A 16803-nucleotide genomic window follows, 5' to 3' on the forward strand; every position below is an offset into this window, starting at 1 on the left:
TGGAGGCCGTGGGGTACGTCCGTCCTTCCGCGGGTCACCATGCTCCGGGAACACGGCAGACACCAGCTCGCCGGCCAGGGACTGCCCCGATTGGGCACCCTGAAAAAACAATATTTAGGACTTAACGCTAGTTCAGCTTTATCGGATAATCTATGTCCGTTGTTTGTAAAAACAGGGTATTTAAAGATATTGCAGACACTGCAATATTTTGAAAATAAATGCAATATTTTGAAAATATTGCAATTTGAAACCACCGTCCGTTGACTTGATATCCCTGAATACCTTGTTTTAAAAACAACAGAATGATATAGGTACCCCACGGATAAAGGTAAACTAGCGTTACAATATTGCACTTATCTTCCATACACAACCAGTACAATCTCTCCTGCTTATGTTTCCACGCCTATTAGAGTTCTTCTTCAGAACTTTACAGTTTTTGAGAGATAACTCCTGTATCCCATGCTCTACTAGCATAATAAAATTGCTTTTTCTGAGATATTTAGAGCTCTTGCATGCATGTTTGTAAATGTGCAGATCTTGGCAAACTTCTTACAGAATAGCTAAGAGGTTCAATGGGCATCACTCCACTGTCAGGGAAAGTTGTATGAAGTGCCTTTCTCAAGTCGATAATCAAAAAAGGCCAATGGGTTGACAATAAAGTAAACCAACACACAAGGAACAGCCTGACAATCCAGTCCTAACAAACAAACAAACAAACAAACAAAAACTCACCAGTGCCGGCAGCAGCAGACCAGCGGCATGGAGCTGTTGGTAACCGGACACCAGGAGGGTAAGTCTGACGTGGTCCAGTTCAGCTGCTCCAGCTGACAGCTCAGGCAGGTGGGAGAACAAGTCGTGGGAACTGTGGCAATAACCAATCAATCAATCAATCAGTCAATCAATCAATCAACCAATTGATCAATCAATCAATCATCAATTATCGGTGCTTGAAACTATCATGATTCCCAAACCTGAAACAAATGGTATTTTACTATAAAACATATGGTATCTGTATCTACACTCAGCACAAAAAGTTTGGAATATCAACTTTGGTATATCATATTTCCGTTATTTATGCATCAATTTCAATGTATTATATATCAATAGAAAGCTTGTGTGATTTCCTTTCCAATGGTATCAAACTCATTGTCATTGTTAACTCATGGAACATACACTAGGCCTGCTAACGTGAGTGGGTTATGAAAAAAAAGTGCCCAAATTCCCCCGTTTCTGGACAAAACTGTATCGTCCGGTTCAACCGTTGTTATGGCCGCGGGTGACAATGATTCAATCAATCCTTTTATCACCTAACGTTTGGTATACAGAACATCCAAGTTTATTTTTAGAATATCCGAGTAGCGTATTTTATGAGTGTAAATTCATGGAACAAGGACTAGGCCCGCTTACGTACAGGGGGTCCTAAAGATAAAGTGACAAAAATCACCCTACTAAAATCAATCACTCCATTCTGCTCATTTTCTTCTGTCAGTATTGACTTGTGAATGAAGGCAAGCTGAATAAACAGGACATGTCAATCAAAGCTACTATTACTCTTTATTCAAGCAAAAAATCTGAACCATGGCAAGAAGTGATCAATCGAGTGCTAGCCATAAGCCGTAGGAAGGCTATTCCACCCTAAGACTGTACTGCAGCGTCCAATGGTCCTTGCTCTGTGTGGACTGGTGTTGTACTCTTGCTGAACTGCATTTGGTCCAATATTGAAGAGGTATAATGTTGCTATTGGATGGAGGATGGTGTCCCTATATGTCACCACATTAATTTGCCTGGAATGATGACGAGTCTTGTTTACCCTATGGTGGTTATACCGCCCCACACCATGACGCTGCCTCCACCACCAAATGCCGAAAGTTACTCTTGCCTTGTCAGCGTGCGGTTCTCCTTGCCGCATCCACGCTTTGATTCTGCCATCCAACTATTGAAAGGGCAGATGAACTCTACTTAAGTGTACTAAAACCTTGTATGTTCCGTATACAAAATGTGAGGTGAAAAGAGGATTGATTGAACCAGTGACACACGCGACAATATCAACAGGACGATGCAGTGTTGAACATAAGTAAGGGAATTTGGGCACTTTTTTTTCGTGACCCACCCACGTAAGCAGGCATTGTGCTCGTTTCATGTGTTTACAATAATAACAAGTTTGATACCATAGGAAAGTAAATCACACAAGCTTTCTATTGATATATAATACATTGAAATTTATGCATAAATAACGGAAATATGGTATACCAAAGTTGATATTCCAAACTTTTTGTGCCGAGTGTATATAGCCGGTATAACCGCCCTTCGGCGTAACACACCAGCTTCTTTATCTGTATCTATATAGCCGGTATAACCACCCTTCGGCGTAACACACCAGCTTCTGTATCTGTATCTATATAGCCGGTATAACCACCCTTCGGCATAACACACCAGCTTCTGTATCTGTATCTATATAGCCGGTATAACCGCCCTTCGGTGTAACACACCAGCTTCTGTATCTGTCTCTATATAGCCGGTATAACCGCCCTTCGGCATAACACACCAGCTTCTGTATCTGTATCTATATAGCCGGTATAACCGCCCTTCGGCGTAACACACCAGCTTCTGTATCTGTATCTATATAGCCGGTATAACCGCCCTTCGGCATAACACACCAGCTTCTGTATCTGTATCTGTATAGCCGGTATAACCGCCCTTCGGCATAACACACCAGCTTCTGTATCTGTATCTATATAGCCGGTATAACCGCCCTTCGGCATAACACACCAGCTTCTGTATCTGTATCTATATAGCCGGTATAACCGCCCTTCGGCATAACACACCAGCTTCTGTATCTGTATCTATATAGCCGGTATAACCACCCTTCGGTGTAACACACCAGCTGTGCATAGTGCAAGCTAAGCAAGCAGTTCCATACTTTCACTAGTTTCAAGTTAAGGACCTCAATGGCTTTCACTTTTATTCTACAGAGAACATAGTTTTCAAAGTACATTCTATGAGTCTTTGACATGTTGACAGCTTTTGGTTCAAAAACGAGACCTGAAATGGAAATTTGACTCCATCAAAATCATCACATGAACAATTCAAAAACATTTGCAAAATACTGACAAATTTCCAGACCTTCTTCTGGCCAGTTTTTCTGCCACTTGTGCCTTGAGCAGCGCCCCCTGTTGGGAGGGAAGTGACCTGCACATCAACACCAGAAGCTGCCTTGTCTGGGGAAAAACAAACAAATAAATGGGATTAATTTTATCCAAATGGTTGAAAAATAAAGTAAGAAAACCAAAAATATTCAAACATCCCACATGCCAATTCTATTTATGATTTGTCATTAGAGACAATGATTTAAATATAACGCAGGTCAAATAAACCTGAGTATTTTGCAAATGTTTATGAATTGTTCATGTGATGATTTAAATGGAGTTAAATTTCTTGCTCTGATAAACCAGCAGAGTGGGCTGGAATCTTCTAACTGCCTCATGCGTCGCACGACGTGGGAGCCACTAAGTCTAAGTCTAAGTCTAATAAACCAGCAATGACGTACCTATCTTATCATGCTAAGTGAATTTTTAATGAATTTATTGGACAATCTTAAAGTATATAATGTTTTTTAAATTACTTGTACTAAGTTTTAAACAATCTTGTAATGACAAACTTGTATTGCTGTAATTGTACACACCTACACAATTCAGGCTTACAGTATGTGCCTGCCAAGTGGTGTTTTAATAAAGTTCAAAGTTCAAAGAAGCTTTACCTCCTGTGGTAGTTTTTCCATGATCTCCACATCCCCCATGTTGAACCCCAAGGCTGTCGGCTCCAGCGCTGCAGTTACAATCATATCAAACAGGGGGCTCTTCCAAACAGTGTCTGGAACAATCTGAGGAAAAACCACAACATATGCAAATATTTGTAAGCCCTGGATAGGGGTTGCCTGTGAAAATCTCACAATAGACTCGCCTATTCAGTCATACAAATGAGATTTGTAAGAAAAAACACCTATTTGTTGATAGTAATGCTTATAGAAGAGTAGGGGTAATCCAGTGTGCTTGCCCAAAAACTCCCCGCTACTAGCAACTCGAAAAAGCGCCATGCTTCACCTCAAGTAACATTGCTTTACGTTTCTTTACTTACAGCGAAGCTCAAAGCTAAGCCTGGTTACTACTATAACTTATAAGTCTCTAGATTCTGACTCATGTTCAGTTCCGTGCCCTCCTACCTTACAGGCCTCCTGTGCAAACATGGCGTGAAGAAGTCCATGATGACAGTGAACTTTCCTCAGTTGTACTCCTTCATTTTTAAAGTTGTTTCCCAATGAAGGCAATCATTTTTGGCCATACTTTTTTTCATTCGCACACTTGCATCAGTTTGAGGGTTTCCAGAGGCTATCATTCATATAATCATGTCACAAAATTTTAAAAGATTAATTCTGACTAATACGTACCTTGCAGGTCTCCTGTGGGAACATGCCCAGCAGGACTGTGAAGAAGTCCATGATGCGTACGATGACCGTGCACTTCCCGTAGTTGTACTCCTCTGTTTCCCGCGGGGTGAACAGCGCCGCCGCAGATCCGCCCAAACGGAAGCACCGCGCCGCAGCATCGATGTCTGTCAGCGCCAGCTTCGACAGGAAAAACTCCAGCGCTGTGAACAGCTGGCTGGGCTTCTTGCCTGATCCTGAGTTTCAAACATAACATTTAGATTACATTACTTACTTTCTTTATGTCGTACAAAACTATAAAACACAAAATAGTACATTTCTCAATACAACCTCAACTACAGGTTCTTAAAATCCAAAATCTTCTGGATACGTTTTGAAAATGGTCTGACAAAAGACAAAGATAAATGTTTGGTCTTCAAAACTTTTCCAATTGCTTGTGTAACTTTTTAATTAAGTATCATATCAGTAATACCTGCATATCAGACCTTCATCAACAAACTTTTATACTTCATAGTTCATAATTCTGACATAATGCACCCAACTGCTGAAGATGCCTTGATATGTTTTCTGGACAGATGTGCAAAATTCAGGCATGCATTGATATTGTATGTGAAATAAAGATTTTGAGGCCTAAACTCAAGAAAAAACACATCTAACACAGCCCTACCTGACAGCACATCTGAAGGGGACAGCAGGCGCTGTCCCAATGCCCAGCAGAAGCTGTCCAAGGCAGCCAGCAGGAGGTCAAACCAGGACACTGCTGTCCTCACAGTAAAGGTGCTGTCCATGGTGCTGACGGTTGGGTACTTCCTAATGCCTGACTTGTGGCCGGACTTCCCTCCCCCTCCTTCAAACCTGGGAAAAATATATAAATGTATATATACTGAACGACATCTTGCAACGTCCAACCCTTGCATGACGGGAAACATCGGACCCCTCCCTCAAACCTGGGTAAATAGATAAATATATCTATATAACTTGTGTCCAGTGATGATGGAAGCAGCTGTCCTTTGTGCTGACTGTCTAGTGCTTCTTAAGGCCTTCTTAATTCCCTCCCCCTCCCTCAAACCTGAGAGAAAGCAGTCATAAATGTACTTGTGCAAATGAAACAGAAACGCTGGAATCAGCTGTCCCTGGTACTGATTGCTTGGTGCTGCTTAAAATCTGCAATGAACCTTTGAACCATATAATGTAAAAACTACTATTCATTGGAAATGAAGGTACAAGAATGTTGTTTACTGCCTTCCATTGTACTGTACTGTATATTTCATTCAATGCCCTAAAATGAATCATAATGAAGCCAATGTGGCCTGATACAAAACCAGAAGGCAAGGAAGCTGTTAACTGATTCACAATACGGTCCCTTACCTTGTGACAAAGAAGTCTGGTCCAGCCTCCTTCAGTCGTTCCTTCATCCACGCCCCCGGAGACGGTTTCCCCGGCAACAGCGGGAGGAAGCTGCAGACGAGGAGCATGCAGCGATGGCGGCACTCGGTCTGCGGACGGCCACACTCGAGCAGCAGCCAGGTCACAAGGTCAGACAGCACGGGGGCACGCTCACGGTCAAATCCCCTGCAGGAAACAACATGGCATTACACGGGGTGGGGAGGGGGGCGTTAGTCAGGGTGGGGAGGGGGGGCATTAGTCAGGGTGGGGAGGGGGGCGTTAGACGGAGTGGGGAGGGGGGCGGTCGCACTCAGGCAGCAGCCAGGTCACGAGGTCAGAGGGCACACTCGCGGTCAAACCCCCTGTGGGAACATCCACCAACAGTCTCATCAGGTGAGTAAGGTTTTCATTGGATCACAAAGTGGGTCACGTGGTGCAACAGTAGGGGGTTGAACCCATAACCCAGAGCTTCTGGGTTCAAATCTGTTGATATGGCCTTCGGAAAGGCACACAACTTTCCTCTCTTCACTCATGTGAAAATGAGTACTTAGCTTTGGTTAGGGCTAGCTTTGTATGTAACATTTTAAGTTGTCTGAATCTGTAAAACTGTCACATTACGAGACGGTAAGAAGTTGGAAACAGATGTTCTTTAAATGCCAAGATTAATTGTTGGCAAAGCCACAATCATCTTTCTTTCTGTAGTCCTTTATTTCAGGTACACAACCCATATCATCACATAGACATGAACACTTGAAACATATCCTTGATCTTTACCTGGGGACCCTCCTGACTTTGCTGCTCTTGTTCAGCAGGTCTGCCTTGGTGGTGACGATCCTGTCCAGGTGAGTCAGCACGGCCACACACTGAGCCTGCGTACCCAGCGACTTCTCATCATGGTGAGCCAGCGCAAGGCTCTCTACAAACGTCACCAGCAGCTCAAAAGTGAACATGTCCACCTGAGACTCCTCCTCCCTGTGGGGCCAGAGGGTATAGGATGTGAGATACAACAGGTCAGGGCAAAGTTTAAAGGAAACTCCAATGTGAACATGTCCACCTGCAACTCCTCTCCTCTGTGGGGTGAGAAGTCATAAGCTACAAAAGGGCAAAGGTCAAGGGTACAACCAATGAGATTCATCCACCCTGTGGGGTGAAAGGTCAAATGTCATAAGTTTCAGAAGGTCAGGGCAAAGTTCACAGGAAACTCAAACGTGAACATGTCCACCTGCAACTCCTTCCTATGGGGTGAGAGATTAAAGGTCAAAGGGAAGATCAAGCGAATATCAAATGTAAATGTATCCACCTTACACTACTCCTCCTTGTGGACTGAAAGGTTGAAATTAAAAAGTTACAGGTCAGGAATATCCTGTATCACAGCCATGTCTTGTGACACTTGTCCCTGTCAGGCAAAAGGACTACTAACTCCAGACAAATAAGCAAGGAAATTTCTAACACTTTAGTCTGTTTCTAACACCTAAAGTTTCCGCCTGCTTAGGGTTGGGTTGGGTGGGAGGTTACAGTTGGGGTTGGGTTTGGTCAGGATGGGGGTTAGGGGTAAGGGTTTTCTCACCTGAAGTCCCTGTAGATACTGTTAAACCCCAGTGCAGCCCCAAGCCGGTTGAAGGGGTTGGGGTGTGGGGCCAGGTTAGTTAGGGATGTGTTGGGGGTTAGGGGTAAGGGTTTTCTCACCTGAAGTCCCTGTAGATACTCTAAAACTCCAGAGCAGCCCCTAGCCTGTTGAAGGGGTTTGGGTGCAGGGCCAGGCTGGTTAGGGATGGAATGGGGGTTAGGGGTAACTAAAGGTTTTCTCACCTGAAGTCCCTGTAGATACTGTTAAACCCCAGCGCAGCCCCCAGCCGGTTGAAGGGGTTGGGGTGCAGGGCCAGGCTGTACAGGCGCTTCAGCAGGGACTTGATGTTGATGGGGCTTTTCTCCAGTTGCTGTAAAGAAGCAAAGAGCAATCAATCACAAGCTACAACAATGCTGCCAGCTGCTGTCCATGGTGCTGATAATTATGCTGTTGGTAATGCCTGACTTGTGTGCAGCTGTCCCCTCCTGCCTTTAAACCTGTTAGTTAGAGACTGGTCATACATTATTACTGTAACTAGGGGTGTACTGGTACAAAACCATTTTTTCTTGTTGGACCGGTCCAGAAAATAACAGACCTCTCACAACAACAACAAGAATTATTTTGGATGTGAAGAAGTGTGTGGTGGCAGTTCAGAATCTAATCTTGGCTATCAGTCTCAGACTAGTATTATTTACATTTTATTACTTCAATGATCTCACACTACTTGTCCCTCCACTGAGAGCCTTTCAGCTAAACACTAGGTTTTCCTCTAACTAATATATCTACACTAATTAATTGTGTTATCTGCATGCGATGGAGAATAGAACAAACAGTTGTACATGATGAAGCATTTCTTCCACCCTACCTTTGGAGACGTCTGTTTGATGGACCACTGCAGAAACTCCCTTACACAGCGGGAGCTGAAGTCCCGCAGAGCCGTGTCTGTGGGGTGCACCAGACCATCCTGTAAGGAAGACACAAAATACAAACATCAAACAACTGGTCAGAAACAGCTCAACATCAGCTCAGCAGACTTGGACAAAATGCTGCTTAAAAGATGGTCATAGCTGATATATATAAACCCCTTGCCCTGTCCTGGATAGTTGAACAAAGCTTTTTTTATACAGGTATACAGGTAAATAATGACAAACTTACTGCATAAATTACAAAACTGATGAAACTAATTCACAGACATCAGTAATTTCAAATAGAGAGGATTGCTTGCTGGAAAGGGTTTGATCGAAAAGAAGTTTTTACAGACCATGATGGCGTCCAGAAGTGCGACGGTCTCGTCACTCTCGTACTTCCTGTTGTTGGTCAGCCAGTGGATCAGTTGCAGCATCAGGGGCTCAAACAGTTGCCTAGCAACCTGACAAACAACAACAGGGGTCACACAGTTGCCTGGCAACCTGACAAACAGCAAATAGGGGTCAACTGTTTCCTAGCAGTATTTTGATTCAAACTAAAGATGCTCTGTGCCATAGTGATGGGCCTTCGCAACTTGTTGAGGTCAAGCGGAAAACCTTGACCTTTGACCTACCTGTTCCACATCGCAGGCCAGCTGCATCAGGACAGGGAACACCTTCTTGTACAGTCTGGTCATCGGGTTCTTAGCCTGTGTCTCCCCAGGTTGTTGTGCTCCCTGCCCCACCATGTACAGCACTAGGGAGTGGAGCAGCTCACAGGCTGCTACCTGCAATCACAATGGACATGAATGGGTTAATATCAACAACTGTATGTTAGTTTTGATACAATTAAAAACATGCCCTTTACTTAGTCTAGCATTGACTTTCTACAATGGTTGTTTTCTAACAGTAATGGTTGTTTTTAAGCAGTACATACATATTGTTGCTACACAGTTGCCGGGGACTGGACACATCCCTTCATGGTGATTATGTTACTAAATGCTTGCTTATTTTACACTGTAGATTACACATATGGTAGCAAATGAAACTTGCTGGCGTTTGGGCCAACCCTCCATCCTTTGCTAGAAGGACTGTGCATAAGAGAGTCAGAGCCTACCTTGGTCTGTCTGTCGCTTGAGGTGGTGGCAAGCTCACAGATTCTGGGCAGGAACGGGTCTGGAAAAGTAAAGTAAGATAGGAAAAAAGTAACAGTGGTAATTTAGCTTGTTTTATAACTGGTGCCTTAATCTGGTTCTTGTTCTTGCTTATTGTAAACAACTACATGTATGTGTAATATCCTATGCAATGTCAAAAGACTCTTGACCTCATCATCCTTTCAACTCTTCAAACAGCCAAATGTTTACTAGTTAAATGAAGGTTGAAAATGATGATAAGAGTGGCTACATGTTAGTACATTTAGAATAAACAACAAAATTTTGATCTTTGTGCATCTGCTGTGATATATTCAATACTGATGTCAAAATATCTTCTTTTAGATTGTAGGGGGATGCAGAACTACAGAGTGAGACATTAAAGGTGATATCCTCACCCAGGCACACGGTGGGCTTCATGTCCATGAAGGGAACAGCAAACTGCAGGTGCGTCTGCGTGTCCCAGGCTACGGCACGTTTAGCCAGGTCCTCGGCTGTAAGGCCTGTCACCAGGCAGGCGTTAGTGTGGCCACCCAAGGAGCCTAGGAACCGGACTATCCTCAGTCTGGCTTTCACCAGGTCACTCTCCTGGGCCTTAGAACAACAACAACACATAAATAACAACAACAAGATCAGCTGGTCTGGTCTCCCAAGGAGCCCTGGAACCAGACTATCCTCAGCCTCGCTTTCACTTGATCACTTTCCTGTGCCTTTGAACAACAAATCATATAATTGTCTGTCATGTGAGTAAATTGCGCTTATAGCAGCCCTCCCAACATCAACCTGACCCGAGGTTTGAAGACTTAGACTTTTATAGACTGTAGTCTTGCATACTTTGCATTCATTCATTCATTGGTAGGTTTAGATTGTAGCCGTATGTCTGTACTCACCTGGTTCCCTTCTGCAGCTGCCTTGAGGAGTTTGACAGGAATCTTCCTCTTCCCTCGTGTGGAGGAGGTTGCGGTCAGGGATACGGTCTGGAACCCATCACCACTGCTGTCTGTGCCAGGGTGGGAGTACTAGCATTAGTTTAAGCTGTACCTGTCTGTCTGTGGAGGAGGCTGCAGTCAGGGATACGGTCTGGAAACCATCACCACTGCTATCTGAACCTGGGTGGGGGTGCTAGCATTAAAGCTGGTCTGTTTGGGTTTTATCATTTGGGCCAATTCCTACACTTTATACTCTTGTGATAACGATAATGTAGATTATCAAATAATGATGGGATGACTCTCTGTGATGGTCATCATCATCATCATCCATCATCATTGTCGTCTTCATCATCAGGGGTTTTTCTAGAAAAAATGAACAAGAGGGAGCACACATAGGCGAGGGAGCGAAGCGACCAAGCGGGGGGGTAGGGTGGAAGGGGGGGTGCCCGCCCCCTTCCAGGGTACGGAGCTTTTGAAAAATTGAAGTAAAAATTGGTCACTCTGAGGTTATTTTTACCACCATTGTACGGTGCAGAGCTTTTGAAAATTTGCTGTAAAACTGATTATTCTGAGGCTTTACGACGGACCAGTATGGTAACTCAGTTAACTGAAAAAGGACAAGATGCAGAACATTACAGACTCTAAAGTACAGTGAATGCATTAAATAGAAGTGAATACAAAAAATGTGCTTTGGAAGCCTGCTGGAAGAACACATGAACAAGAAACATCTTTATTACCACTACAGATATCATTTAGGTTAAATACATCCAAGGCTGATGTACACTGATGTATGGGCAACTTTAACTTTAACTTTACCCTTTAACATCCAAGGCAATTACTTAAGATGGCACTCTACAGTTATCACTAAGGTATAAAAACATCCAATGTTAAAATGGTACTATAGGCAAGCTATCATGCAGGTTACAAAGCAACCAAGGTGGCAATGCCCTTCTAACTTACTGTTACTTAATGGGCTAAAAGGTTTCTTAATAAAGGAATAAATGAAGTAGCCAACAGAACTCCAAACGAAAGTCCATTTCTGCTCAGGTAGTAATCAGACCAACAAGCGCCTGTTCCTGAGACTACCCCAGCGAGCCACTGCCTTGTCGAAGTCAAAACTGTCCATGGCAGGCCCCATGATGCTGATTCGGAGCAGGTGGTTGAGGTTGGCGGTGGTCAGGGTGGACCTCAGCCTTGTCTTCACCCTTTTCAGGGTGGAGAAGGCCCTCTCGCAGTCGGCTGTGTGGACAGGGATTACAACCATCCTTGCATACAGGGATGCAATGTTGGGGTACTGGCATGCCAGTGTTGGGTTGGCAGACAGCACCTGGCACATCTCTTTGGGCGTCTTCTGGCGGTAACTGCCCAGGTGCTGCCTGAAGGCGATCCACTCATCCCTGATGGCGTGGCTGTCGATGGGATAGGGCTCTTCATTGTAAAAGGCGGTCAGCTTCTCGATCTCTGGCCACCCATATCCTCCTGGCATTGGGGTTTTCAGGTTGGCAGGATCCAAGACCCCAAATGCTGACAACAGCTCAGTCTGGGGGAATCGCTCCTCCAGATTCTCCAGCAGGTTGTCTATGAATTGCCTACGAACACTGCTGAACTCTTGACGATCCCGCTCAGAGACCAGGATGTCCAGGCCATCCAGTCGTCCCCCTGGACCCAGCTCCTCATCTAGTTTGGAAAGCCTCAACTCCTCTAGTGGCTGATCCCTGGCCTTGCGTACCACGTCCTTCTTCCTGTCCACTGTGTTGTGGATCTCTGTGAGGTCTAGGCGTTTCTGCTGAAAGCACTTGCTGAGGGCTGACATGTGAGGAAGGACATCACACAGCAGGTAGAGGGTTGCTATGGTCTTATACGTCCGGAGCCAGCTCCAGAGACCGTTGGCCGCAGCAACCCCCTTATTCATTTCCTGATTAAGGTGAACCAGGACACTGGGTAGGGACTTGTAAAGCGCATCTGTTGCAGCGTCATGTGACAGCCACCTGACATCCTTTGGCTGCTTTAGTTTCAGCTCCATCTCCTGGAGGATTTTCTGTAGGAAAAGATGCATTGTAATAAAAAAATTAATAAATGATGAGCAAATGCTTTTAGAATATTGCAAAAAGAGAATTGCTCACTCATCAACTTATAAGTTATATGGCTGTTTTAGAAATTATGAATGTAAATTTGAATGACTTTGTGAACTTAATTAGCCAGAATTAGCTTCATTTTATTAAGGTGACACTCGGTTTGATGTTGCTTTGCTTTATAAGACACCATTATTCATATATAAACACTGCATACCTGTATCTCTTTCAGGCCTTCTGAACGCACAGCACTGCCATAATAGTACAGGAACAGGCTCATCAGGTTTGGCTTGAAGACGTCGCCGATGAACTTCACCTTGTTCCCTGCTTGCCCGACGGCAAGGGCAAGTCTGTGTGCAATGCAGTGGATGCTTACAATCCTTGCATTTTCCTCCTTGAGCTGTGTGGCAACACCACTTCGGTTTCCTGTGGAGGAAATAAGACACATTTTCCCATTTAATTGGTGAATAGTGCCAGTGCACGTGAGTAGTAGCAAGTAACAAATGTAGCAATGAATGATTATACATACAGCACTTAATAACAAGAAAGCATTTAATGATTGGTAACTCACCTATCATACAAGCTGCCCCATCGGAGCCAAACCCTGCCACCTTCTGAATGGACAGGTCCTTCTGCTCAAGGTACTGGCTGAGGGCAGCTTTGATTGTGTTGGCTTTTCCATCCTTTAAGGCGATGACCTTCATGAAGTGGGCCTGGAACTCGCCATGACCATCAATGCACCTGGAACAGTCAGTAGACTATGATCAGTTATAACAAATATAGAGCAGTCAGTAGACTATGATCAGTTACAACAAATATAGAGTGATACCAGTGGCATTATATGTACATGTAACACACTACACATTACATATTAAGTAATTCACATTAATTTCACATACCTGCAGTACAGTACCAACTCATTTGTGGTGGAGATGTCTACTGTCTCATCACACATCAGTCCCAGGAATGGGCTGCCTTTGATGGTGTTCAGCTGGTCTTCTTCCAGTTGAGTGCCCAGCACAGCGAGGAACTCATCCACCACTGTGCTGCTGGTATAGGTTGCATTACCAGCAACATTCAGCCGGTTGAACACGTCACAACCTGTCATGAGAGCCATGTGAAAGGGCATGATTAGCAGTGTAATATACTTAACTAGCAGTGTTTACATGAAAACAAAGTACTTTCTGAGGCACAAGAAATGAAATACTTCTTACCTAACTCTGTGGAGGCAAACTTGACCAAGTCTTTGAAGTTGGTGTGGTGGGGTATCTCCTTCTTGGCCAGGTGGTAGACCACCTTGAGAGCTGCCTTGACAGCTTCGCGGTTGAGGGAAACCTGAAGTGGAAGATCAGCAGAGGAAAACAACTCAAATGAGAAAAACCAATGAGGCATGTGCAAGAAGATAAATCACATTTTGAGATTTTTGAGCATTTAAATCATTAATGGACAGCACTTACATTCACTGCCATTGCCTGGCGAATGCCTCCATTCACCTCAGCAGCAATACGGGCAGTGTCCAAGGCCACTGCTTTCTTGTGTTGTTCTGACCTGTGGTGGTCCCAGACCTTGTCAGTCCTCAGGCTAGTGCTGGGGATACGGCTCCAGATGTATTCACCGTTTTTTTGGCGCATGTTGTGCCGCTTGCAAACGCGGCACATCAGCCCAGTGTAGTCGTTGACGGGGTAGAGCCAGTCAAACATCGTCTCCCACTTCTCCTGGTACCCAACCAGGTGTCCTCCGTTCTTCTTCTTCTTCTCCTTCTTCCTTCATTTCATATTTGTATAATAAAATAAAAAAAGAAATTAAACCTTTTAAAATATATGCCCCGGAGCTTATTGTAAGTACATACAGTTTTTGGTAGATATAATGACAGTGAATACAAAGATATTACTAAGAAGCGACTTAGACACAGTGAGTATATCAGGAGTGCAGGAGGTGAAAACACAAAAAATGGGTATAGCTTCCCTGTAAACTTGGGGTCTCAGTTTACTTTGTCAACATTGAAAAATAAAATGACAACCTGTCTGCAATTATACTTGACTGAAATTCTAATACATCATGCTTCAATCTGAAATAACACACATTAAATTCTAATTCCTTATGACACAAATTGAAATGCACCATGATTGAAATCGAAATTTACAATTCAAATTCACTTAAACCAAACTTATAAGGAATTAAACATTTTATTAAGTTATCTGGTATTTTATTGTTCCAGAGCATGGTAGAGTTAGTTGTTCAAAAAGAAAGGAAAATTCTGAAAGGAAATTAGAAAAAAACGTAATGAAAATATCAAATCATAAAAGGAACTTGGAAAAAGTTTTTTAAAAAATCAAATAGACGTTTAAATTAAAAGAAATAAAAACTCTGTAACGTTTCATGTCCCCCCCAAAAAAAGTTTTTGAAAAATAAATACATACTTGAACTGTTCCAGGAACTGTGCCCTTTTCTTGTTCTGTTCTTCCAAGGAACACTCCTGCTCCTGCTCCTCCCCTGACGTCCCAGCCGCCACCTGGTCCTGATTAGGGACTGTCGGTTCCGCGGCACCGCTCGTTGGCGCGTCCTGCACGGAGGCCGGCCCGGTCCTGGCGGCATGGACCGATCCCACGATCTCGCCCATCTCTCCGTCGCTGCCGTCTTCTTTCGCTTCCGCTGTTCCCAAAAAAGAAGTCATCTTCTTCTGCCCCGGCAGACAGACTTTTAACTTCTTCCGTTTTGTGCCGCGGGACGACATGTTTAAATGCCAAATCGTCAAGAAAAACAACAAGCGACCTTCCTGTCAAAGCTCCCGCGCCGGTGGGTGAAAGGTCATCCAGTCTCGAGAACTCTCGCTTGTAAGTCAGCTGACCCTTCATGTTAACTATATCAAATCTCGCGAGAGTAGCTAACACAGAAACAAAATGGCGGGTCGACCTGGAAACGCCAAATCGGAAGGCTTCTGCACCGTTTTATCGATGTATCTACCGCCATTGAAATATTTTTTTAGTACTTTTAGTGTGTTTTGTGTTCAGACACATTGTCAGGTGGTGGTGCTGGGAAGTTTTCACGGGGAGAAATATATCTTAGTAAGATTTTATGTCGTACGGCAGCATGAAGCGTGCGCGGCTCAAGAAATATATAGGACTTGCAAGTTTAATCGGAAATTCGGCAAGGGGGCGCCAGCCGTGAGTATCGGGGCGCCGCGCCCCCGATCCCCGGTTTAGAAAAACCCCTGATCATCATTATCATCATTAATATCATCATCACAATGGCATCAGGGAAGAGAGGGAGGAGGAGACATACCAGCATCAGCACCGGTCCGCAGGTAGCTGTCCAGGTATGGCAGGATGTGGGGGTTAGGGGTTAGGGGTTAGGGTTAGGGGTTAGGGTTAGGGTTAGGGTTAGGGTAAGGAAGGAGGAGACATACCAGCATCAGCACCGGTGCGCAGGTAGCTGTCCAGGTACGGCAGGATGAGGGGGTTAGGGGTTAGGGTTAGGGGTTAGGGTTAGGGTTAGGGTTAGGGTTAGGGTTAGGGTTAGGGTAAGGAAGGAGGAGACTGACCAGCATCAGCACTGGTCCGCAGGTAGCTGTCCAGGTACGGCAGGATGTGGGGGAAGTGCGGCTCCAGCGCGGAGCGGGGGAGGTTCATTAACCACCTCTCCAGGGCATCCAGTCCGGCGTGGGCCAGCGGCAGGTAGCTCAGGCCAAGTCGGAACGTCGTCTGGGGAGGATAAAGTATCAAAACTTCACAAGGTAACAGTCAGGATCTTCTGTGTGATGAAGGGCACTCATATTTTGCTATAAGTCACTAGGGACAAATGTTAACGGACACCTCAAGTGGAATAGGTCTGAGAACAAATTTTTACAGTGACAGCAACTTGACTTGACTTGACTTTATTAAGATCCACAATAAGTAACTGAGAACATACTGAGAAAATGGGTCGCTTCATCATTTTCAATTTACTTACAGGACTTATTGCATTTATTCTGAGATGGATATTCAATGTAAAATTTTAAGTGAGAGTCATGAATGTGTCTATAACTTGTAGGTACCAGAATGACAATGTCTTGTTGGATGATCTTATGAGGGTAAGGGTTAGGGTGCAGAATAATGGTCAGCAAACACTGATTGGTTACCTGTAGGGCAGGGACCAGTGAGCTGATCTCTGATTGGACGATCTGGTGCGGCAGGAAGGTGAGAGGTCAGAGGTAGAGGTTAAGGGTCAGGGTGCAGAATAAGGGTCAGCGAACACTGATTGGTTACCTGTAGGGCGGGGACCAGTGAGCTGATCTCTGATTGGACGATCTGGTGCGGCAGGGACAGCACCAACATGAGGCAGGCTGCCAGGAGGTCGTCCTTGTACTGTTTCAG

The 16803-nt window shown here is 44.5% G+C and overlaps 2 protein-coding genes across 2 annotated transcripts in view; both read right to left on the reverse strand.

The window, feature by feature from the left end:
- LOC118428664 (DNA-dependent protein kinase catalytic subunit-like) overlaps positions 1 to 16803 on the reverse strand; it is an 86731-nt gene that overhangs the window by 56781 nt on the left and 13147 nt on the right. The window contains 17 exon segments of the mRNA XM_035838775.1: positions 18 to 99; positions 733 to 862; positions 3124 to 3218; positions 3758 to 3880; positions 4445 to 4677; positions 5109 to 5296; positions 5810 to 6013; positions 6602 to 6799; positions 7637 to 7764; positions 8260 to 8358; positions 8656 to 8763; positions 8935 to 9087; positions 9417 to 9475; positions 9849 to 10044; positions 10341 to 10450; positions 15993 to 16152; positions 16696 to 16800. Of these exon segments, the coding sequence (XP_035694668.1) occupies positions 18 to 99; positions 733 to 862; positions 3124 to 3218; positions 3758 to 3880; positions 4445 to 4677; positions 5109 to 5296; positions 5810 to 6013; positions 6602 to 6799; positions 7637 to 7764; positions 8260 to 8358; positions 8656 to 8763; positions 8935 to 9087; positions 9417 to 9475; positions 9849 to 10044; positions 10341 to 10450; positions 15993 to 16152; positions 16696 to 16800 (2371 nt within the window).
- LOC118428871 (zinc finger protein 862-like) lies at positions 10835 to 15659 on the reverse strand. The gene is made up of 7 exons (XM_035839112.1): positions 14872 to 15659; positions 13909 to 14215; positions 13666 to 13786; positions 13351 to 13552; positions 13023 to 13192; positions 12669 to 12877; positions 10835 to 12417 (listed from the first exon to the last, which is right to left on the reverse strand). The coding sequence occupies exons 1-7, from the start codon at positions 15183 to 15185 to the stop codon at positions 11434 to 11436; spliced, it is 2307 nt and encodes a 768-aa protein (XP_035695005.1). The 5' UTR covers positions 15186 to 15659; the 3' UTR covers positions 10835 to 11433.

The sequence above is a fragment of the Branchiostoma floridae genome, chromosome 13 (genome assembly GCF_000003815.2).
Source record: "Branchiostoma floridae strain S238N-H82 chromosome 13, Bfl_VNyyK, whole genome shotgun sequence".
Lineage (NCBI taxonomy): Eukaryota > Metazoa > Chordata > Leptocardii > Amphioxiformes > Branchiostomatidae > Branchiostoma > Branchiostoma floridae.